Source organism: Rattus rattus, chromosome 6 (genome assembly GCF_011064425.1).
Source record: "Rattus rattus isolate New Zealand chromosome 6, Rrattus_CSIRO_v1, whole genome shotgun sequence".
Lineage (NCBI taxonomy): Eukaryota > Metazoa > Chordata > Mammalia > Rodentia > Muridae > Rattus > Rattus rattus.
The window spans coordinates 106084027-106108169 of record NC_046159.1 but is presented as its reverse complement, the minus strand read 5'-3'; the positions used below and the strand labels follow the sequence as shown (position 1 = coordinate 106108169).

The 24143-nt window shown below is 39.1% G+C and overlaps 1 protein-coding gene across 1 annotated transcript in view; it reads left to right on the top strand.

The window, feature by feature from the left end:
* The window catches only part of Exoc4 (exocyst complex component 4), a 725423-nt gene that overhangs the window by 340534 nt on the left and 360746 nt on the right, over positions 1 to 24143 (top strand). Inside the window, exon 10 of the mRNA XM_032906792.1 lies at positions 5505 to 5601. Within this exon, the coding sequence (XP_032762683.1) occupies positions 5505 to 5601 (97 nt within the window). The remainder of the gene's footprint in view (positions 1 to 5504; positions 5602 to 24143) is intronic.

The following is a 24143-nucleotide window of genomic DNA, read 5'->3' as shown; positions in this document are numbered from 1 at the left end:
GCAAGTAGGCATTCCATTTTTGTTATTCTAGACGTCTTTTCCAAAGTCAGATATTCATTGTAAAACACTTAATCTTCGCTGTAATTCTTTGCAATGTTGAAAACCAATTTGGTACCCAGGACACCTTCATAATATCATTTGGGACATGCTCTTTTCTGCAACTTAATGGAAGTTACTACTACATTCTGTTCTATTTTAATTAGAGAACTCAGCACAAGATATTTTTTCACAGTACTAGCTTCTATATATTTGATATTATTTTAACTGAAAAATTAAGAGTCAAGAACAGTTTATTTCATCTTGTCTATGAACACTATGAATGTTCCTAGGGATTTTCTCAATCTGTCACTGCAGTGATACTGACTTACAGGGATGTTTTATACAGTTATTACAAATTTATTTGTTACAAATTCATTTGTTGGGCTCATTAAAGATATTGACCATTAATGTTGCCGAAAAAAATATGGAAGCACATCCTTACCATTTTGATAGCCTCAAAAAGGAAAATGGACTGGCTCCATTGGGATGTGTGCCCTGGACATCAGTCACTGTGCTGAATGCCCTTGTGTACGATTTCTCATTTGCACATTCACACATTAGGTTTGAAGGAATTGACCATAATTCCTATCTTATAAAGGGGCTAGCTTAGGCTCAGATTGTTTTAATAAATTTATAATCCTTACACTAATGCTAAGTAACACCTGCGATTTGATTAAAATTTACTGATTGTTCCCATCTCACCATGATCATTTTGAAGGCCAACATGTGTTTTCATTTTTTCTGAGGCATTGGTATTTTCTGTCTGTGTTACTAAGACGAGTATATTCATTATCCATGGCAACAGATCTCAGCCTCAAAGAGTCAAGGAATAGGGAAATTTAGCAGCTAATTTCCTCCAAATGAGCTCTAAAGGAAAAGGCTAGTCTGTGAGTGCTAAAATGCTGCCATACCACAGTTGTTCAGTGGCCTTGGGGTTTGTTACCAGTCGTCTGGGAGAGCTTGTCACACTATTCTCCTCATTGTAAGAAGAGGGAAATATGACTGGGGCATTCTTCCATCACCCTGTGCTATCCAGCCTGCTTGTAATCCTGCTGTCAATTTCGTTTTCATTCCAACCATCCATCATCATTTACCGTTTTCTCTGGTGCCCATCCCCTGGCCTTCCCAGCAGAGATTAGTCTGCAGGCATAATGAATGAAGGTGAGAGCTGCCCCGGCCTGGTCAGTGCACGTCACAGAATTTGAGCAGCTTGCTCCTTAATGGTCTTGACAGCCATTTCCAGGCTACTTGGCTGGATGGGAGGGCATGTGAGGAGAGGTGAATTCTATTTCTCACACAGCATACTGAAAGGCCAAACATCCATTTCTAGTCCATTTTGATGCTAGAGACACTCAGGCTTTGGGAACTTGGGTCAGGCCCTTTCTTTTTGTTCTGATAGCTTATTTTCAAAAGTAGTTCTTTGGGATGCTGTTTCTTCTTTTCTTTAATTGGTAATTCAATACCTTTGTCAATTTTGTGCCATTGCAACAGAATATCACAGACTGAATTGTCTATAATGAAGAGAAATTCAGTGGTGTTTAGATCTGGAGGACTAGAAGTTGAAATTAAGTGGCAACAAACAACTTTTTTGTATATCATTCCACAATGGAAGAAGACAGAGAAAGGGTGAGAGGGAAGAGGGACTCAGATTTCTATAGTCACCTGTGCCCTTGGAAGTTTGCTTCAGTCTACTCATGAGCACTCATCCTCATGGAAAAAAATCTCAGATATCATTCCTGGTGAGTTGGAGGTTAAGAGTCCAACACATGGTATTAGGAGGACACATTTATTCCATAGCACTCCATAACCTAGATTTAAACACTTGATTTATAAAGAGGAAATCCTACAGGATGCAGTGAAGGTTCACATAAGCATAGAACTGAAAGAATAAACAGGTCCCGTAGGTAGAATTTTGGTTAAGGCTTAAAGGAGACAAAGCACTTTTAATTGCATTGGCCCATTTCATCATTTCCCTCAGCTCCCAGGTTTGAGCAGGGAACTGCATCTAAGTTTGGAACTTCATACCCTGCCTTCCTGCCTTTGTTGCCAGGGCTTTCTCTCTGCCACAGACATATCTAGTGCCTCCAGTCTTCACTGTTGCCATTTTCTGTTTTTTGGCTCCACCTCTTAATCCATGGCTGTAAGCACGCATTTATTCCTACTACCCGTAAGACAGAAAGAGTTACTCGCACTTGCTGGCCTTCAACACTTGACAAAAGACTTCCATATATGCTTTGTCATTTAACCTAAATATTATTTTGTCCATGTAGGTCTCCATTTCTTTTTCCGTCAGTGCAACGTATGCATGCTTGCTTGACTTCTTTAGGTTGAGATAAGTTATGTAATTATTAGTGAAATCATGTGATAACAAAAGTGATGTATTTAAAGTATGTGTGAGTTCTTTTTATATAAAGTTACTTTTAATAGAGCTGTTGGCTTGGGCGACAAGATTGGGTGTTTTAAGCTAGATATTGTACTTACAGGGTTGGTAAAAGTCATGCCCCTCCTGAAGTGAGACCAGTATGGCCAAGGCATACAGGTTGGGCTGCATACCATGTGTGCAGTGTATATGAAGGACTAGCAATCTGCAGCTTGGTGTTTCTAAAAATATGGAGTCTTTAACATCATAGCACTTGATATTTTTAGAGATCATTAAAAGTTGCCTACTTTAATTCATACACTTTGAGGTAATGCTCAGGGTGAATAAAATTGAGTGTTATTTTTGTATCCATCTCATAGAAAGTTATTTTTTGTTTAGTTTTGTTTATGTTGTTGTTAGAGTGCGGGAGAGAAATAACCTTGTTTCTCATGAACACATCTCCTTGGTTATTCCCTTCTGATTAGGTGTTGTGGTCTTGGAAGAAAAATTGTTGATTCAGAAGACAAATCTATTCCTGGTTCCTTTTCTCTGTTTGTAACTGTTTGATATGCTCTTTTGAGAAAGAGGTTGGCTAAAGGAGGGGTCTATCTGTGAGTGTATTCCAAGCTCCCTCTGCTTACCTAATCTTCTTTGTACATTCATTGAACCCAGGGCCTTGCTCATACAGAGAACATTTTCTACAGCTGAGCTACTCCCCTAATCCTTGTGTTGGTCTCAGTGCTTTCATTTAAGTTGCAAAATTTAGCAAGACATCCATAGGCCTGGTTCAGATTGTGTTGTGATGCAAAGTTTGAGATTGTGAAGGAGCAGGGTAAGAATTCAAAGGAAGAGGTAAAAGTTCCATTGTATTTTTGTTAGAATTTAGAACTGTGTTTTGATGGTTTTGGGAAACACAGTGTCTGTCTAATGCTGGTGCCTCTAGGAAGTGTTGAAGCTGCTGGGTGTGGACTGCTGGAGCTCCAGCATGCCTGAGACCACCGAGATGGATAATAAAGCAACCTAGCTTTGTTTGTGTCTGATAGCACTCAAAGAATTCTGAGCAAGAAACATTTTAAAGTAAAAAGAAAAATATATAGGTGTAGGTCACTTAGATATTTTGAAGAAATCCCCTAAACAACATGGTTTGTGTATGTGTGTGTGAACGTGTATGTGTGTATACGCTTGTTCCAGAATTCTGAAACTTATGGAGAAAAAAAATGTGGTTAATGAAGAGTAGCGAACCAATTACACACAAGACATCATGAGACTGAAGGAGAAAACCTAGCTTAAGAGGCAAATGGCCTTGCTAACTGAACATTGGAGATAGGTTTGTTTTACCCTTAGTAGAGACTGTTAGACCACGTCATTCATTGCTTGCCTGCCTGCCTTCCTCCCTTCCTTCCTTCCTTCCTTCCTTCCTTCCTTCCTTCCTTCCTTCCTTCCTTCCTTCCTTCCTTCCTTCCTTCCTAAGACAGATCCTTTATAGGTAAAGTTTGCTGCTCCCTCCCTGATTGAGTAATTGAACCAAGGATTTTGCACACAATTATTCTACCATTGAACTACATCCACAACCTTATCAGCATAAACCAAACTACATTTACCACCTGTAGACCTCATGTCTTTTCAAATGGAATACTAGATATGCCTGATTCCCCCACCCCACCCCACCCCATGGGGAGAAGCTAGGGATGGCAGCAGTTGAATTTCATTTAAACCACACAAAACCAAAACCCCAAAAGGGCTGGTGCTGGTAGAAGCAAAGCTTCCAATTTCTGAAGTAATATCCAGTATATATCTCAACTCTGCCACTAAATCCCTACAACAGTGATGTTAACTGTTACACCTCAGCATTTGAGCTTGCAGATTGCTTCCTGCACTGTGATCCTTTGGTCTTTCAGCTGATTACCAATTAAGAGCCATTTGAGAAGGAATATTAGTCCTGGTTGGCATTGCAAAATCTGCTTTAAGACTTGTGATAGCATCAAGAAAACAGCAACTTTGTGCTTTGTAAAACACATGTCAGCAGATTGAAATAAAATTTTCTGTGACTCGGGGTAGCACTTAATGAAAAACGTGACTGCTAGTAGCTTCAATCAGTTATTCTGAGGGCCGATGTCTGTACATCTTACAGTTTTAAGACTATCTTGATAAGTTTCTTTCTCGTGTGTGTGTGTGTGTGTGTGTGTGTGTGTGTGTGTGTGTGTGTGTGTGTTGGTTACCTGCATGTATGTCTGTGAGTTACTTGTGGGTCTGGTATCCGGGGATGCCAGAAAAGAGCATCAGATCTGCTGTAACTGGAGTTGCAATGGTCTTGCGCTACCTCCAGGTCCTCTGGAAGGAGCACCTAGCACTTTCATACACTGATCTTTTTTTCCTCGCCCAAATTTAATTTTCTTATATTTGCATATTGAATGTATTTGAGATATTTTTGGAAAATGTTTATTTATAATAGCCAAATAAGACTTCTCTATAATAAAGATTTTAATTTTTTAAAGATTTATTTTTTTTTATTTTATATATGTGTGTGCTCTATCTGTATGTATACCTTCCTTCCAGAAGAGGGCATCAGATCCCATTATAGATGGTTGGGAAGCACCATGTGGTTGCTGGGAATTGAATTCATGACATCTGGAAGAGTAGCCACTGAGCCAGCCCCAAAACTGTATGTTTTAATAACCAGGATTGTATCTCCCAGTGTTACATAAAATAGTAGTGTGTCTTTTAGTCTGTGGGTTTTTTGACTTGGTAACAACAAATAGGATTTATATACATTTTACAATCTGAGATGCTTTAAATATATCTTCTTCCTTCTTTGCGTGCCTCCTCACCAAAGAAGACGCTGAGTAAAAGAAAAGCTTTAGCCTCAACTATGCTGTACCCTTGAGTCATTTATTCTTCTTGGACTTTCAGTTTTGTCTTTGCTGGGTAATTATGCCATACATTGTTGAAGAGAAAAATTAGATCATGTCTTTTGCAATAACTGTAAATATAGTGGGTAATTTACGAGGCAGCCCTTGTGATTATGCAACACTCGTGCAGATAAGCTTGGTTTGCTTATTCATAGAACTTCTAATTAGCTAAATCTCGGTTTTCATTTTCCTGGAAGGAGGTCCTGATGACAACTTAATTGAAGGTGGAGGAACAAAATTTGTCTGCAAACCTGGAGCCAGAAATATTACCGTCATATTCCATCCACTGCTGAGGTAAGTCAACTCCTATGATGTACTTATCTGTGATCAATATTTCCATTATTTATGTTGATGTTTTGGGTGCCGATAGTTCAGCCAGCATTCAGTCAAGTCATTAGAACAAAGAAACTTGTTTCGTTATGTAAGGTTTCACAGTGAACGTTCGTCAATACAGCAGACAATGTCAGCCCTATAGCTCCTTTTTCTCGGGAGATACAGCTCACAGACACTTCGATTTGATTTTCCTTGCTTTCTTCTCTAGTCCTGCCCATCCTGTCTTTTCTTCCTCCTGCTTTCTTGGATCTGTCTTAGTGGTTTGCAAGCCAGGACCCACTGGGGACATCTAGCCTGCTGTCTGTGTTCATAAATACACATTTGTTGACTATAGTCTGGCTCACATGTCCATGTGTGCCCTTACTCTGCCTGTGCACTGCCATCGCAGAGATGAAGTATTACAGCATAACTCCTGGCCCACAAGCCTGTGCTATTTTTCTCTGTAGTTCTTCACAAGAAAATCAAATTACTGACCCATAGTGTGTCTTACTCATTTACACTAATGACTCCTTTATTGTCCCTCGAGAATCAGCAAATCCCTGAACAGATGTGATTGGTATTAACCTAAATGATATTAAGAGTAAAATATATGGCTTTATTTCTTGGAATATAATTTGATGGTGAGCAGAATAAAATCTGTTACATGTTCACTTTACAAGTTTACTAGATTGTAGGAAAAAAAATTCATGATTCTTTCAGAAAAAATATTCTAAGTCCTAAGTACAGGTACTTTTCTGCCAGGGTGAAAGGGACAATTTCTCAGTGCCCATCAGCATTGTCTTACAATTAATTTCTAGAGTTCTGTGTGCATGATGGAGTTAAAACTATTTATAAACTTATAGAAGACCAACATGCTATATTTAATATTGTAGTTCATTAAATTTATTTTGAAAATACATGAAGAACAAGCATTATACATATTAACATGGTAACATGATGTTCTCATACATATAATAATCTTGCCCCCCCAGACATTTATCTTTTTTTGGGGGCGTCAAAACTTCAAAATACTTCTTTTTGAGCTACACACCATTGTTGCAGTCCTCCCACTGCACAGCCGTGTACCAGGCCCCCGCCTCCCCCACCATGGCTACTCATTGCTCACCTTGTTCATCTGTCCTCCCCGTTCACTCTACTGTCTGTTGACCTGCATTCCACTCTTTCTCTTATATGAGTTGAACTTTTAGATCACACAAGAATGAGATCATGCAGTTTGATCCATCTTGTCACAAATGACAGAATTTCGTTTTTGGTGGTTCAGTAATATTCCATTGTGTATAACTGTCACGTTTCTCTTATCCAGTCATCAGCTGAATGATATTCTGGGTGTTTCCACTTTACCTTGGGTATGGTCAGAACATGGGAATTGCTAGATCTTGTGACAGTTGTATTTTTAATTCTGTAGGACCTTTACACTGTTTTCCATATTTAATTGTATTAATTGAGGATATACCCATGCTCATATAGTAGCCAACATTATTTTATAGTATACATAAAATGGTTAATAAAGGACATTTAGTATTATATATTTTACCACAATTTATAAAAGGAACTTTGGGCTTAGATACAAAATGTAATATTCTTTTTCTCTACAAATAACCATTATATATTTGCTGTGTTTTATGTAAAGGAACAGAAACTTTTGAATTCTTTACAAGTTGTATTTCAGAATAAGATATTAACTTTCTAAATCTCTTGCTGGAAGTAAATTTGCCTAAGAATCATGTGATTAAGAATAAGAAAATATTTAATTCTTTGATATATATTCTGTGTTATGTATTATAATGTGAAACCTCTGTATTTAACCATATTGTTGATATATAGCATGATTTTGTTAATTAGCTTAGCATTCATTCTGCAATTACAATTGCTTTTCACTTAGTGTCATTTATTGTTAAGAAATGAGGAATGTACCTGAATCTTTATGGGCTGCTTCAAAATTCAGTCTAAGTCTGTACTTGGCTGTCCCGTTTTGCGATTGCTAGGGAGAACTGATTCTTTGTGTGTACATTTATTTCGAGTATGGCGGGAGGCCTATGGAGGGTAGAACTTCCTGTATTGTCTATCAGCTTCTTACTCCAGCGCTCCTGCTGCTTTCCTGGACAGCTGTTCTACTGTGACACACTCCCACTTCTCTACACATCCCATCTGCATTTTAATTCACAGTTGTTACTTACTGTTGACAAGAACTGAAGGTTTATCACATGATACAATTCATCATTAAGTGTTTTTTTATATCTCTTAATGTAAGTAACAAGAGCATTATGTGGCTTGCAAGGTGAATTAATTCTTTGTAATCATGTGATAGTTGCAGGCTTTGTTAGCCCTTGGCACAATTTTAAACCTTGCTCCTTAAAGGAACTAATGAGTATCAGTTAAACTCTAATAAGAGGCTTATAAAACTTCAAATGGCTAAGTCCTTCAGGACTTTTTAATTGTAGTTATTATTTTCCACCCTTTTCTAAGTGTGCATTATTTCTTCTTAAGTTTATAAATTAATTTTTGTAATTAGGAGTATTAACCTGTGTATAAATAGTATATTTCCAAACTAATTTTTATCACAAGTTAACTCTTTACTAGTAGTTTTGCTAATAGACTATTTCAATATTTACAAGACTATTCTTTTTTATTAGATATTTTATGTATTTACATTTGAATGTTAACCCCTTTCCCCCTCTCCCATCTCTCTCCTCCCCCTGCTTCTATGCAGATGCTCCCACTCCCACCTCAACACCCTGGCATTCCCCTACATTGGGGAAATGTGCCTTCACAGGACTGAAAGACAGTATGGCAAAATGAGACCTATAGAATAGGAGAGTGGAACGATTTCAGGGGGTGGGAGACTAAAATTTATATTGAAAATTCAACAGTATATTGGCTCCTTTCCTTTACTTTCATCACCAGTTATTTACTGGGCGCTGCCTTTATGTAAAGCTTAGGGAAAAAGATGAGACCACATTGTTGTCTCTGAGCTGCTTGCCGGGGAACTTGCCAGGAGGCGTAATCTAACAGGTCTGGATGCAGCAGGTATTGAGAAGGACATGAACCAGGGGAATCTTTTAGATGTGTCAGGAAAGATAAATATGCAGGGTTTCTCTTGAACCAGATTGACAATTCTTATAATGACATATTCTATTGCCTATTAGTCACCGTCTTCCTCCTGCTGTTCTGGAAAGGTTTTCTACTCAGATCAAATAATTCTGTTCCTGACTCATCCCAAACTTTTTCTAATTAATTATGACAGTGGTTTTTATTTATATCTTAAATCATGATTTTGAGCTTCAGAAGTAACTTTCCTCACAATGACAGTTATCATAAATTAATTAGTAACAACTAATATTTGTGCAAAGAGACTGCATAAGCTTCCTTGTGACTTTTCACTGAGCTCAAATACTTTCCTCCCTGGAAGGGAGACACTTTGTCCTCTGCTCCCTCCTGACTCTGTCTAACAAGGACAGCACTCTGAGGTCTTGAAACGTTGCATGTGGTTCGTCCACTCCTTTATGAAGATAGCACTATTGTAACTTCTGTTTCTCTGGCAGTGCATTCATTAGTGCCTAGAGGCTCTGTAGTAGAAACTGAACTGCCCTCTGAGAACACTGCAGAGTTGATGTCCCAGAAGCCATTTGTTCTTCCCTCTGATAAAATTATTCTACAAGCTCTTCCCTTTGGGGAACCCTGTGCTCTCCTCATAACCATGGTGGCCTTACCTCCAGGAAAGCAGAGGCAAATGTACTGGCTTCCACTTGTTCACCCCATTAACTCTACTGGGTCCTTCATGTTTATTTAATATTTGTTTTTACTGTCTACTTTTGATCAGGCATTTATCTTAAAAAGATTGGGTATAGAATCTTCTTGTTTGCTTTCTCTTAGCCTACCAAGATATTGTGAGCAGTTCCACCCCACTGGCAGCTTGCACTGAGAAGAGGTCATCTCATCTGTTTCTCTCCCTGTTGAGCTAAATGAGAAAAACATATGGAGACACTTTTATTGGATAAATTACTGAGTATTTTAATTTTCTTCATATATTAGCAAAGAGTTGGTTAGTCCACATGTTGATTTCTGTACTTTAAGTTTTATGACTTTGAAGGAAATGCCTTTATCCTTCAAGATTCCTAAAGCCTTAGACATTTAAAATTAAAAAATCAAATGTCAAATGCTTTTTGTAGTGTGTTAATCCTTTTGCTGGTGCCTTTTAGAGAATCTGAGTTGAGAAGCTCTTTGTGAGACCATGTCTCTTATGTGGACCTGATGATGCAGGAAGAGAAGCGACCCTGAATATTTGAGGAAAGAAGCCCGGGCCAGAGAGACTGCAAATCAAAGGGGAAAGGCATTCCAAGGACCACAGTGGGCTTGCTGGGAGCCAGGGTGTGCTCAAGCCTCTCTGATGGAGATGTGGAGTCAGAACTTGTACTCAGTGTGGATAGAATAGAAATAGCTTCCTTTTGCTTAAGGAATGGGGGCATTATACAGAGACTTGTAGCAGAAATATAGGGCCAGGCCAGTGGTACACGTCTGTAATTCCAGCACCATGTGTCAGACAGGTGGCTATCTTGAGTTTGAGACCTGAATAGCCTGGGCTATACAGAGAAACCCTGTTTCAAGTGTGTGTGTGTGTGTGTGTGTGTGTGTGTGTGTGTGTGTGTGTGTGTGTGTCCCACCATGGTAGTTTGGTATGTGCAGTGCTCTTTGGAAGTGTGTTCTTCTGAGCATTGAAGCTATGTGGTGACTGTATGCAGATACATGTTTGTTTTTAATGAGCTAAAGCTTATGCGGACATGTTGAAGGTGCTGTGATTTCTGATATAGTGTACTTGAAAAAATACTTAGAAAGTCTTAGACAGTCCAGCAGATGACCTTGTGAGTTGTGTGCATTTATGCATGGAAGGCAATGCAGCCATTGTGTCATATTTTTAAGAGATCCAACAGGTTTTTCTGAATTATGAAAATTAATTTTCAGACTGTTGGTACTATGAGGTCTGAGGTGCACTGTGCAGTGTTTATGTAGATTCTAAAACTCACATGTGAGTGCATGCTTTCAACTTTATATTATAAATATGAGCTGTTTCAATCTTCTATTAAGTATTTGGAGATGAAATTTTTTTTTTATTCTAAGCTTTTCTTTTAACCTTTGTCTTTTCTAACCATGTTTTGTGATACAGGCTACACATGGGTCACAAAACCCTACACCTGAGTGAAAATGGAAGTCAGTCAGGGAGTCAGTCGCCTACCTATATGAACACGTGCCTCTCATCTAGTTTGAAATAAGAATTTGGACATGAGAAGTCCAGCTCATTCTATAAAATATAAGCAGAATCTAAGAAGAATCAGGAAGATTTGTGAAGAACCGAGGGTTTGATTAAATGTTAGAAATGTGGCTCTGTGAGGTGAGACTTGTAACAATAGGAGAGCTTGCCGGAGCAATGTCTACCCTGGAGATACAGGAATGGGGGCCAGAGCTGAGGGCAAGCACAGCCAGCCAGAAGCTCACTCAGGAGGCTCTGACATGGTTCACTCAGGTCTGGAGTCGTGTACTTCTGTACGTTACTTTTGTTTTTATTGTTTGTCGTTGTTTAATTCAAACACGTGAGCACTACTGGTTGCCCTTGGCAGGACAAGAACTTCTGAGAGTCTTCTGGACCCTTTTAGCATTGATTCTCTTTTTCTCCACAGTGGAGTAAAAGGGACACTCAGGTCATGTTGAGATCTGCAGTGTTACTGGAAATCACCCCTGTCTTCCTCTTTCCCTCACTTACTCTCTCCTTCTCTTTTGGTTTGCTGTTTTTCTGTTTTATTTTTTCATAGCTACATATTCATGTGGCTCTCCTCTTGCGATGACTCCTGAGACATAGAATCTACAACTCCTTACACTAAAATCACTACTGTGCTGCTAAGATTTTCCATCTACCATTTCCATCTCTATCCACTGACATTACTGATAGCTTCTATATAAAAGTCAGCAGTAAAACTTTTCAGTGCAAGAATTTACATGGTTTTTGTACTGCTTTTTATGTACTCTGAACACACATTTGTCTTTTGGACTGTAATAGCCAAAATATGCCTACTCGGCATCAATGAAGTATGCTTATGTCCAGATATGGGCCCATTTACATCCGATTTAGAAATGTAAATTGATAATGTAATTTACAACCAGAGTAATATAGGCACACCCAGAGAAAATACAATTTCTTCTGCTAATTACACATTCCTTTAGGTGTAGCTATGCATCGATCAGTTTGGAAGATTTTACTATCCCTGTTCTTTCTCTCCCTCTGTTCCTCCTGTCCCCTGTCCTTCCCCCCATCTTTTACTTTCTTTTTTCTCATTTAGTTATTTCTATTTTGCTTACTTTGATATTAGTGTCCCTATATACTACTAAAACCCTTTGATAACTTCAGCTGGTAAATTTTCAAGTTTTCAAGAAGAAAAATATTTGAAAATTTTGTCATTGTGAATATACTTACTCAGAACTAAGAATTATCCTTTTCAAAACAAGATAGTTGATAATATTAAATCACCTTTATTAAGCAAACATGGGTAAGTAATCTAGTTTTAGGAAAAACAAATTCAGTCCAATGGGGAGCGCAGGAGCTTGGCAAATGGGATGAACCCTTTAGAGGCAACATCACAAAAGAGGAAGCAGGCGTGGCCTTCTGCAGGCTGACATGAGATCAGGGTGAGTAGGTTTCATACAGCAAGTGCTCTAGTCAAGTGAGAAATAGGAAACGATTTTGAACCAAACAAAACTGTGAATTACATACAGGTAATTACAACAACTTGGAAAGTGGTGATTAATTGTGATAGTAAAAGCTTTTTTCAGGATGAATTTGGTGTTCGGCTTTTTTTTTTTCTCCTTCGAGCTGAGGACTGAACCCAGGGTCTTGTGCTTGCTAGGCAAACGCTCTACCACTGAGCTAAATCCCCAACCCTTTTCAGGATGGATTTAGAATTCGCCTTTTAATTATGCATATTTAAGAAAAAAAAAACATTTTATTGTCTTCATAGTGCACTGAAGTCGTTTTCTGTGCTTATTGTAGCTGCCTCTACATTTTAGATTGCAGCAGGCCCCATTGTCCTCCTGGCCTCTCTTCTCCCTAGTTTTGCCATGAGCTGCAGTGCCTTCCCAGCCATCTCAAGCTCTCTGGCTCCTGGTGTTTGCATCTTGGAAGCCACTGATTCCTTTTACATTTTATTTTTCCTTGTGTGTCAGTGTGAAGTACAATAGGAAAATGTTAAATGGTAAGAATAAAAATAAAAATGGCAGAGAAAGGTGTAAGAAAAGCAGCCTTGGTTCTGTTCTCCAGATTGCAATTAGAAACCCAAAACCTGCTCGACAGGTTAGAAGAGTTTCCTCAATACCCAGAAATGCATCTTCGTGAGTCCATTTCTTTCTCATTTCAGCCCTTTTTGGAGAATTAAGAGAATGGTTTCTCTAAATAACAAGGAACCGCCATTCCCTTTCCTATCTAAGTGTTAGTTTATTATATTTTCACTTGCACATGATTTGATTAATATAGAAATTCCTTCCTCCCATATCTTACTTTGAGACACAGTCTTCTTTGTAGCCCATGGTGTCCTCAATTTCAAAGTCTTGCTTTCTCAATATCCTAAGTATTACTCTTAAAGGCCGTGCATCAACACTCCTGGCTGACATGTTAATTTTCAAGGCTCAGCTCTGACTTCAAATAGGAGTTGACTGTACTTTACAGTGAACTGAATCTGAGGACGTGTGTGTGTGTGTGTGTGTGTGTGTGTGTGTGTGTGATGTTTCATTCACAAACACAAATGTAAACTGTTTCATATATATGTCATTTCATTCGTTTATTACTTCCTAACCTCCTTCACATCTTTATCTAGAAGTTATTGTTTGTGAGGCACTGTCTGTGGAGTTTTAGGGATCTTTCTTAGACTACTGTGGTGATTTGACTACAAAGGAACTCCACAGCAAGGAAGTCCAACTTTCTATCTGTGTTGAATTTTTTTCACTTTAGCAAGTTATTTGCCATGAATACCCCTTTACTACTGCACAAACAGACTCTTCTCTACCCTTGTTTAGGCTTGACCCTTACCACTTGGTAAGATCTGGATTAAAATAAAACCAAATAAAATTTAGCATATCTAAGCTGATTGCCTAGAAAACTCTTGCTCCTAATGCCTCATGTATCCAGTGAAACTACTTTTTTTCTGGTTCTACTTCTGTAGCTTGGACTCTCCTCTTTCTGTTGGCATTGCTTTAGTTCCTCAGCTCTGGACTACTTCCCTTATGCCAGATCTGAACCTTCTTATCCAGCTCAGTCAGCTCAGTGAGGGCTCATGCTGACTTCCTGCTTCTTCCTTACTTCATATTCCCTGCCACCCACTCTAGGTTGTTTGGGGTGAGGCATCATACCTGATGATCTCCTTGTACATAGAACTTTTATTCTAAACTCTCAATCGAGACCCATAAGCAATTTCTTTTTCTTGGCCTCTCATGCCATGATCTGCCAGTCATATAATCTTCTAACCTCTTTCCCTGTGTGATTGAAACTTTATCCTTCAGGAGTCAGCATGTACATTGCCAGTTCTACCTGTGTTTTCAGCTTCCCTTCATCCTGACAGGTATGGGCTGGTTTGTGTGGATATTGCCAAGTTGACCATATTTGGTTATAACCATTACATAGTGTCTTGAGGTGGTTCAAGACAAAACAGTAATTATTTTAAAGGGATATTCCCACTACCAGTGGAAACATTAGAATATGAGATCGACCTTCTCATTAGGAGAAAGTGGGGACATGTGTAATTTCTGGTGATGTTGGAAAGAAGGCAGAATAGTGATGAAAATAGAATTGTGTTCCATTCAGAGTTGAAGTTGGAAGTCTGGCAGGGAGAATGTGAGTCAGCGTAGAACCTGTATGAAAATACAATAAGCCAGATGAGCTACTGATAGTCAAGACTGACATGCACATGATATCAAGATTAACGAGATACTGTATTTTATCATGGCAGAATGGAAATCCTTCTGAAAACAAAATGCTTGAGGGCAAAACAGAGATTATACCAAAGGAACAAAACCAGCAATTGAGTTGGTAAGCATATGGAGGAAGAAGAATAAGAATGAATAAGCGGAATCAGACAAATCCCGGGACACGTTTAGTTCTAGGCTTCACTTATAGAAGACTGAGGGGTCTTATGATACAGATCACAGGATACTGTACCACACTGTCCTGCCATTGCTGCTGAGACAGTGCATTAGCTGCTCTTCCTGCCACTATCATAAGAATACTTGACAAGCTAACCTAAGGAAGGACAGGCTTGTTTGGGCTCCTACTTTGAGAGTATAGTCCGTCATGGCAGGGTGGATGCTAGAATTTAGATCACTTCTTCCTTTATATTGAGTACAGGACCCCAACTTTATTGTAGTTGTCATTGTCATTGTTTTTGTTCAGTGTATAAACCCTAACTAAGATCACCAGGTTTCCACCTCAATTGAACTAACCTTGAAAGTTCCTCACAGGCTTGCCTAGAGGAATCTAGATAATGTCTGCCAGAAGTGTCGTGAGTCTTGTCTCCTATGTGAGTCTCTGTTCTCTTAGTTGGCTATCAGTATTAATCTTCTCAAGTAGACAGGCATATTTCTATCAGCATGGAACTTTGCATTTAGCATATGTATTAAATGATGATTAAACACCAGAATGTACAGCAGATCAAATTTTGCTTAAATATGTAACTTTAAAAGGTATGAAATACATTTCAAGTTCATAATTCATAGAGACCATTTACACTTGGTAATAACCATGGGATGATAACCTGTATTTCCTGTTATTCTTCCTCCCTCCTCCTCCTTCTCTTTTCTCTTTGATTGTAGGGACCAAACACTAGGACCTACACGTCTTAGGCAAGATGTCTACACTGAGCCACATCGCTGCTCCTCTTTGATATACATTCCTGTATTTTTATGATTTCAAAGGACACATGCTTATTTAGAACTAACGACACAGAGAGAAGCTTATTTCCAAGGCCATGATTTTCTAGTGCTTGATAACAATAACCTTATCAATAAGATATTTATAATATCAAATACTAGCTAATATTTAAATAGCAGTTTACAAGGACATTACAATGTTTAGTTATCATAACAGTCTTAAGATGTGGTATGAAAACGTTGTACGGTGAGACCTAATTTCATGGATGAGGCTTCAGTACAAGCTTGGTATTGGTGACAGTTTTGCAGGCTGGACACCTTTGATTGAATTTAAAAACTGTTCTTTCTATCATGGGGAGTTTACAGTCTCAGCTACTAAGGGTTTTATTCAGGTTCCGGGCCCTCCTCCATTTGGTGGTTGCTGTATCTAAGTCCTTGTTTTCTTTTTATATAGTAAAGGAAAGGTCATATCAAAGGCAAAATTCCAGAAGGGTTGTCTTTACTATCCATTTTTCATGGTACTTCCTCCAGTTCCTCCCTTTCCACTGGCTCTCGTAAGCGGTCATCTGTGTCCTGCTCTGTTCCACTTTGCGTGTTTTCTCTCCAAGTCATTCCTCTTACTTACTAAGTCTGTGTGTGCTTCAGCAGCGTCTCCTCTGGAGAACTTATGATACCTCTTTTCCTCTTCCCACCGCTCCCTTTCCCTGCTTGCTGTGCCCTTGAAAGGCCTAAGCAGGCAGTCTATGCTATGCAACTTCGTGTTCTGTTCCTCGCTCAGGAAGCAGGACTCAGAGCCAGTGGTTATTGTATGGGCCATAGCTAGATCTTTGGTAAGGTGAGACAGTAATAGTTTCTCAATAAACACTTGGTGAAGGGGAATGAATTTTGGCATATTCAACAATGTAATTTTTTCCATAAGAGAAATACTGTAATTTTCTATATCTGAACCAGAGTAAGATGGATGTAGACATGTATTTTTCTGGGGCACACACAGGTCATGGGTCATGTTTCTCTGGTCATTGCCTTCTAAAACACGTTTGCTTCCAGATATCTTCTTGCAGTAGCTCTAATAGGTAAGCAGCAAGTACACAGTTCTGATTGTGCTTTCTAGTGGAGTTATTCAAGGAAAACAATTTCTCACTGAGGTCTTCCAAATAAATCTAAGGGTGAGACAGAGGCAGCAAGTCTCTTCTTTTGCTGTCTTCCTGCTTTATGTTTGCTGACAGGCTGCCTGCATTTGATTTAAGATGATAGCATGTAAACTCCTTAAGGTAGACTGTTAATTTCCCATGACAGCTTATGAAGCTTCTCCTCCCCTTCTTTCCCCACACCCAGGCACACATATCAGAGGAACTCCTTTGTGCGACATTTGTTTAACATCGTCTGTCAGAAAAAGTGCCACAGCAAGTCAGTCAGGATTCACGTTTGCAAACATACTTCCACCTTATTGAACATCACAGAGGCTGTCAAAAATTTCATTTCCCTATACATTCTTCTCCCGAAGGTGAAACTCTTATAGGCGGTAATGGCAATGGGATATTGTCACCGCCTGTGGAGCTTCTGCAGGACATCTTGGGCATAGTTTGCATTTGGAAGAAGGCTTGCCTGACCACTTTGAAATCTTCCAACAGGACAGCCATCTTTGAAATGTTAGTTATTATCTGATATTCTTTGTTTGATTTTCCTGCCTTCTCTGAAAAAGTAAAGTAAAAGCTTTTCCAAGTAGCCTTGGTACTGATTTTTAGCAAGTAGTTTCTTTTTACCGAAACACTCCCACTCTGTGCTCAGTGGTACTTGAGTAAAATATATTCGTATGCCATTCACATTTCACATACTCTTTCACGAGGTGGATGATGAATAACCACCAAGAGTGAGACCAGTTGCACTTTAATATGTAATTAATAATCACAGCTCTGAAGAAGTTTGCATTTGTTTGGAACATAGCCAGTAGTATGTCCTTTGCAGAGAGAAAAAATGAAAAATAGATGCATTTATAATGCAATCAGAACACCCCTCTATAATTTATGTATATTAGCATATCCTAAGAGACCCTGATGTTTGAATGTCTTCAAGATAGCACAAAGTCTCTCCCAAACAAACATGATAGAATTACTTGAGGGAGCACATTAAGACAGCAGGCATGGCCCTTAATGGCTCAACAATGCATATAGTCATTATCACAGCAAACTCCAGGAAAACCATCACCAAAACCACAAGGAGTCAGGTTATTTATGAATCCTGGTGATTCTGCGTATGTTGCTCACATCCAATTTATCATCATATGTTTGGAATCATACAAACATTGAATCTCTTCAACATTAATATTGTTTCTTACTTGTAGCTGTATATACTAATGAATATACATCTTGATTCCTTGTCTTAAATTACATAGAAGGAAATAAGTAACACTTTGGAATTTACACTGCATATAAAATAATTGGTAGTCTTCAAGTATTGTGGATCTAGGATTTTGCAGTAACATAACATGGGCTTACTCCCCAAGCATGCATAACTTTGGGCTCACTTTTATAATCTGCTTTTGTGTTCTTCACCATTCAACACTAAATGAAGAGGAATCTCGGGATCCTGTCCTTGCTGGTGACAGAGCAGAGTGGTCTCTTTTACTCTAGACTATCATTGTATTGTGGCATTTTGGAAATAGCTCACAAATACGGTTCGTTAGAATAAATGATATTTCAATTAGACAATGAGAATGGGAAAATTTATATATATTTATATCATCCATCCCATCTCTGAGTCTCAGAGACACTGCAGACCAGGTGAAGGCCCTGGTGCAGTTCTTGTGCTCATGGCACGCCAGTGTGTTCCTTGTGTCTGCCTCTTAATTTATACTCTGAAAGAAAAGAAAATGTACAAAGGTTTGAGCCATTTTAGAAGGAAACAGTCTTAACTGGTTAGTTTGAGTTTTTATATGTTTAAGATGTTTTCTATATAAATTTATCTATGATAAAATCTCTAGCCAATGTAAATAAAATTTATTTAAAAGAAATCTCTCTACGCAGATTACAAATATCTCTCTCTCTCTTAAAAGGTACTTTTAAATATTTTAAAGTATGCAATTGAGCTGGAGAGGTGGCTCAGTGGTTAGACCATGAGCCGCTCTTCCCAAGGATTCTGGTTTATTGCGAGTCACATAGGTCACCTGGTTCACACTCATCTGTTACTCTAGCTCCAGGGCAATCCAAATCTGATGGCCTCTGTGGGTACTTGCACTCATGTGCACACTCCTACACACACACACACACACACACACACACACACACACACTGACTGAAAAATAATAAAAATAGTTTAGAGAAGTAGATAAAATCTCTAATAATAACTTTTTAAAAGAAAGTACAGCATAATCATTTGTCTCATTGACTTTGTTTCTTCAGAAATAGTGAAATAAATCTCCTACATTGACAGATGGTCTGTTTTTATCTTCAGCTTTGTCTTCAAGAGAACCTTAGATTTTATGTTTCATAGCATTATTTCATTTTGCAAATGACATCTACCTTTGAACGTTTTTCTTTTCTTACAACATATAACAAGTATAATATTATTCCCAAATATTTGCTACACTCCCTTTAAACACGTGAGTATCTGAATATTCCTCATTCTACTATAATCTAGTATAGGGAATGAAGGCAGTCCTGTCCTACATCCAGACAGTGTTAGGACCATTTTGCCGTACTGTACTCTTTGTTGAATAATGAACACAGCAATATGTTTATTTGGAAACATTTCAGAAGGCATTAGCAGTGTGATTGAGAAACGTAACATTTTTAATTCTTCTACTTGTTTATTTTACTTATTTTCTTTCCAAAGTAACCATGAGACAGTTGACCAAATACTTTGCCCCAGGAGCAGCTGAAAACTGAACATGGGAAGAAGCCCATGAACTGCTTTGTCAGAAACAAGCCAGAGGTGTTCCTTTTCTGCACTGGCTTCTCTTAGTCAACGTTTGTTTTTTCAAGTTAGTGTCTTTATGATAAGGAGGAGAGAAAGGTGAGAAAGCAATATTCTCTCTGTGTTTCAGGAGGCATGCTCATATTTTGTGTATAATGAGAACTCTTAGTTTATAAGCATGTTCCTTTTTTATCTCTTCAGTCATTTGTTGTTCTTATTTTGAAAGAATATTTCCCTCCCATTTTAGAATACAAGAATTACACCCTCTGTAATTTTTCTGGATATCTATAGGCTATGGTTAGGGTCTGGTTCTATGGAATTTCTTTCTCTAGTCATTGACACAATCATTAGTCAGACCAGAAGCTTTTCCAGCATCACCTCCCTCAGGATTATCATCTCTTCAGTGGTATTTCATTGGGTTTTGAGTGTGGGTGTCAGAGGTCACTGTCTAGACAAACTGGAATAAGTGTGAGTAGTGTGCATTTCCCTGCCTCTTCAGCCTCCTTCCACCCGCTGCCATGTGTGAACTCCTGTTTCCTTTCCACCATTGAACACTCTAGGCCAGTATCTCCTCCCCTTCGTTTGTGTTTCTGGAGGAAAGACACTGCTTGTAGTGCCAATAATGTTTACATTTAAATTTTGTTATTGATTATTTGGGAATTTTACATCATGCATCCCAATCACAGGCACCTCCCAGTCTTCCCACATCCACCTCTGTCCCTTGTGACTCCCCAGCCCCCAACAAAGAAAAGAAGAAGGGGAAAAGAAAGAGAAAACAAGAAAGAAAAAAAAAGCCCATTTTGTATTGTCCACATACTCACTGGACATGGTCACATCCATAGTGGCCAGTTCTCCTGGTGGGGTGGAGGGTGGCAATTAGTCACTGTCTGCCTGCATCCAGGCCAGAAACCATCACCTGTAACTTGAGAGGAGCGGTATGCCAGGCTCTCCCGTGCCTGTGAGCATCAACAGATAACAAGGTACTATGAACATGCCCATAGACTTTGGTGGTAATAGAAGCCAAAGACATCAAAATGGCCCTTGCCCATGTCAGAACCTAGCCACTCATGACCTCAGGGCCATGGACCTCAACACGTTCTAAGGTGGCTACACACTCTACTCATGTCAGATTATCCCCCTGGGTGGTAAAACCTGAGGACATCACCAAGGCCTCAGGCAGAGTCATTGGTCACATACATGCATATGAATCTCAGGCTTCATCTTGGCCTGGTGCAGCAGTGGAGACCACAGATACCAACATGGCCTTCTGTGGCATTGCAGTCCATTGAGGAGGTCCAATCCAAAAGTATATGTTCTTTATTTTGGGCCTCTATCCTTGCCTATAGCCCTGGGATCCTGAGGTCTGGCAGCAGGTAAGGGGTCTCGGTCTGTCTCTTTATAAGCTCCAGGTTGCTGTGCAGCGCACCACAGACCCCACTGGGGAATGACAGTGTGTTGATTCAGCTGCCTCTCACTTGTGTCCACCACAGGCCTCCACTTCTGCCTAGCACACACACTGCTCCATGCTTCTGTCTTTTCCACAGTTCCATCACATATGGCTTCAGCCTAGTGTGTCTCCTGGCTGCAAGGCCAGGGCTTTGGTGTTTACAGTTTTAGAGTAGATACTACATTCTTACATTCTCTGTTAAGCGTTGTAGCTCATGAGTCAGGGACTTTTTTCTCCTAAGACCAATTACCATAATACAAAATAGTTTTCTATATGTTTTCCTGTCATTGATGGAAATGCCCCATGTCCAGATAGCCCTTTATTTGTGAAATTGTACATTAGAAATACTTTTCTTAAAGGATACCAGAGTTCTGTGCTCTGTTTGCACCATTGTACATGAGTGTACCAGCACCACAAGATGTTTATCTTCTAGAACTTCCCATGCCCTCTGGCAGATTAACATCATTAACATGTAATCTATTCTCTCTGGGTCTTCACTCAGCAAAATCCTTGCAAATTCTCCAAAGCTCAGCAAATATGTTTGCCTTTATAGCCACGTTGTCTCCACTGTATTGCTGAGTTTCTTTCCCTTTTAACAGATAAGAGGAGGTAAGCCTGGCTTTATAAACCCTATTCTGTGTTGACACTTCCCAAACAACTTCCTTCTTCTGAACCGCTCCGTGAAAGTGAAGTGGACAAAACAGAGATATTTGAAAACTGCTGTTTGTCCACAGCTGTTTGTTGTTCTGCTAACATGACAAAAGGACAGAGCCCTGGGCTGCTGAAGTCACAGTTTAAGGAAGTCAAGCTCTTTCTGTCCAGGCTGTTTAGACAGACCTGGGGAAGTCTTAAGGACTTAGAAGCTCAGATGGAAGCCTGGAATGGTGGTGCTCCTCTGTTCCTAGTACTTGGGAGGTGGAGGCAGAGGGATGACAGTGCCAAGGTCATTATAAGATATGGGGGCTGCTAAGGACAGCATAGGATACATGAGACCGTGTCTCAGACAACAAACCACAATGACAACAACACACTGGGGAAGCACAGTATAGAAAGAAACAGGTTTCTCCGATGGCATGGGCGCCTCCTTTGGATTTAACAGAATAGTTTGTAATGAGCAGTTTCCCTTAGGAATGTTAAATGTAGACACACTGCATCACACTTCCCATTACAGCTCTGGTTCTAGACGTTTGTTAGTAAAGAAGTGACTAAAGCCCATGAAAATACTGTACAGAGGAGTATGCGTTAGAACATGAAGGGGAGTGTCATACGTCCCTAAATTATCCTAAGTGCCAGCATTCTGTGAGCTGTCAGAGTTAGGAGTCCCAGCAATCTCAGCTTTAATTCTAATATTCCTCACTAGGATGCTCCAAGACTAGGTTTCTTCATCGCACAGTAGGAGTAGTGTCCATGTGTTATGTTGGCATGAAATCTGAGCCAGCATTCTTACACTAATTACAGTGGGACTTGAGACAAGAAAGCTTGATGAGCAATATGTATACAGGTTCTAGAACTAAAAGTAAATGGTTAGTGTGTGGGGCGGGGGAGGAGGAGAGGGAGAAGGAGAGAGGGAGAGAGATTTGTAGTGCCTTAGCATTTAGGCTTTGCTTATGGCTAAGCCAAAGGGAAGGGCGGGTAGGAAAACTGCTCCTGTCCCCTTACCTCCACACTGCTGGGCTCAGCCCTTCTTTCCTCTCCGTTTCCTGAAGCTCCTTCATAGAAGTATAGTAGGATGTATTGCTCTAACAAGGTGCTTTAGGAAACAGAGAAAGCTGCTTGCATGCGAATCCCTAAAGGCTGAATTTCAATCTATTGTTATAAGGAAATAATTGGAGAATTTCCTGATATTACAGAACATACTACTTTCTTTTCTTTTATGGAAGAAATTAGAAAAAAACAGAATGAATCACAACTTTAGATTATTTCTAGTATGTAATTTGAGTAATGTGAATTAATTATTTTGAGTTCTAAAATGCTATAGTATATGTACAATATATAGTAACATATATGTAAAATATCTAGTTAATTGTTAATTATCTTAATTAAAATAATAATGTATATGAAATAGCAGCAGAATACTGATGAAATTACCCATTATCGATACATTTATGTTAAACAAGTTACTGTGAGAATAGCAGCAAACCCCTATAGAATTAAAATAGAAAAGGAAACAAAAGAAAACAAAACAGCTACTTTGTTCAGTGTTAAACAAACAAGAAGTCTTCCAACATAATACAGCTGAGCTTATTCCTGACTTGATCTAAATGATTCGTGCCAACAAGTGAGCTCCAATTTAAAAAAAAAAAAAAGTAAAACAAACGCTTTGAACGTGGTTTAGTCATTAAGTGTGTGCTCCTGTACACACATAAAAGCCACCTGTGATTTTAATGCTAAGGGGCAGAGGCAGGCTGATGTCTGCACCTCATGGGGTAGTCAGTGTAACTGAATTAATGATCTCTGTGAGGTGAAGGGGTCTGGCACAAAAAGTTGGCTAGAAAATGATAGAAGACACTCAGTCTTGACCTCCAGTCTTTGTATGCATCAGCATGCACACTAATGTGTACACATTTATACACCACACATGAAAGTTTTAAAGTAATATTCTGCAGCTTTGTAGTAATTTCATTAAAGTTTTATATGGCTGTCTGAATTTTATTCTTGGTGCTCAAGTTTAAGAAATAAGTCATGACTTGAAATAAGAATTAGAAGAGTTTTTCAGATACCAAAAAGCAGTTCAGGCGGAGCTCATTCATGCGATTTAGCCCATGCTGTGAAGATGAGCAGAGCCCCAGGGAGAGCATGAGAAGTGGCAGATGGGGTCTCCTGCCTCTTGGTTTTCAGTCTCCTAAGGTAAAATGGCATTTTTCCTGCTAAGGGAGAAAGTTATCCTACAGGCTTGAAGGTACTTACTGATCCTGTTTGGTTTCTTAATAGTTTAATTATAATGAATTACAAAGGAAATTTGTGGGTAACATTTTTCCTGGTTGTAATTAATGCATAGCCCAAGCAGAAACTGGCATTCTAAACTATTGGAAATAAAAAATCCTAATAACAAAATCTCAAAAAAGCCTTAGAATCTGTTTCCGGCATAGAAAATTAAAAACTAGAACGACATCTTAACACAGAACATTGTTTTAGACAAGGGTGTTAAAGCGGCCAGAGGGTCAGTATTAGTAAATCTAACCCAATCCTGTTGACACACATAATTGAGTATGCATGGTATTCACAGTGTACTAAAGGGGATCAC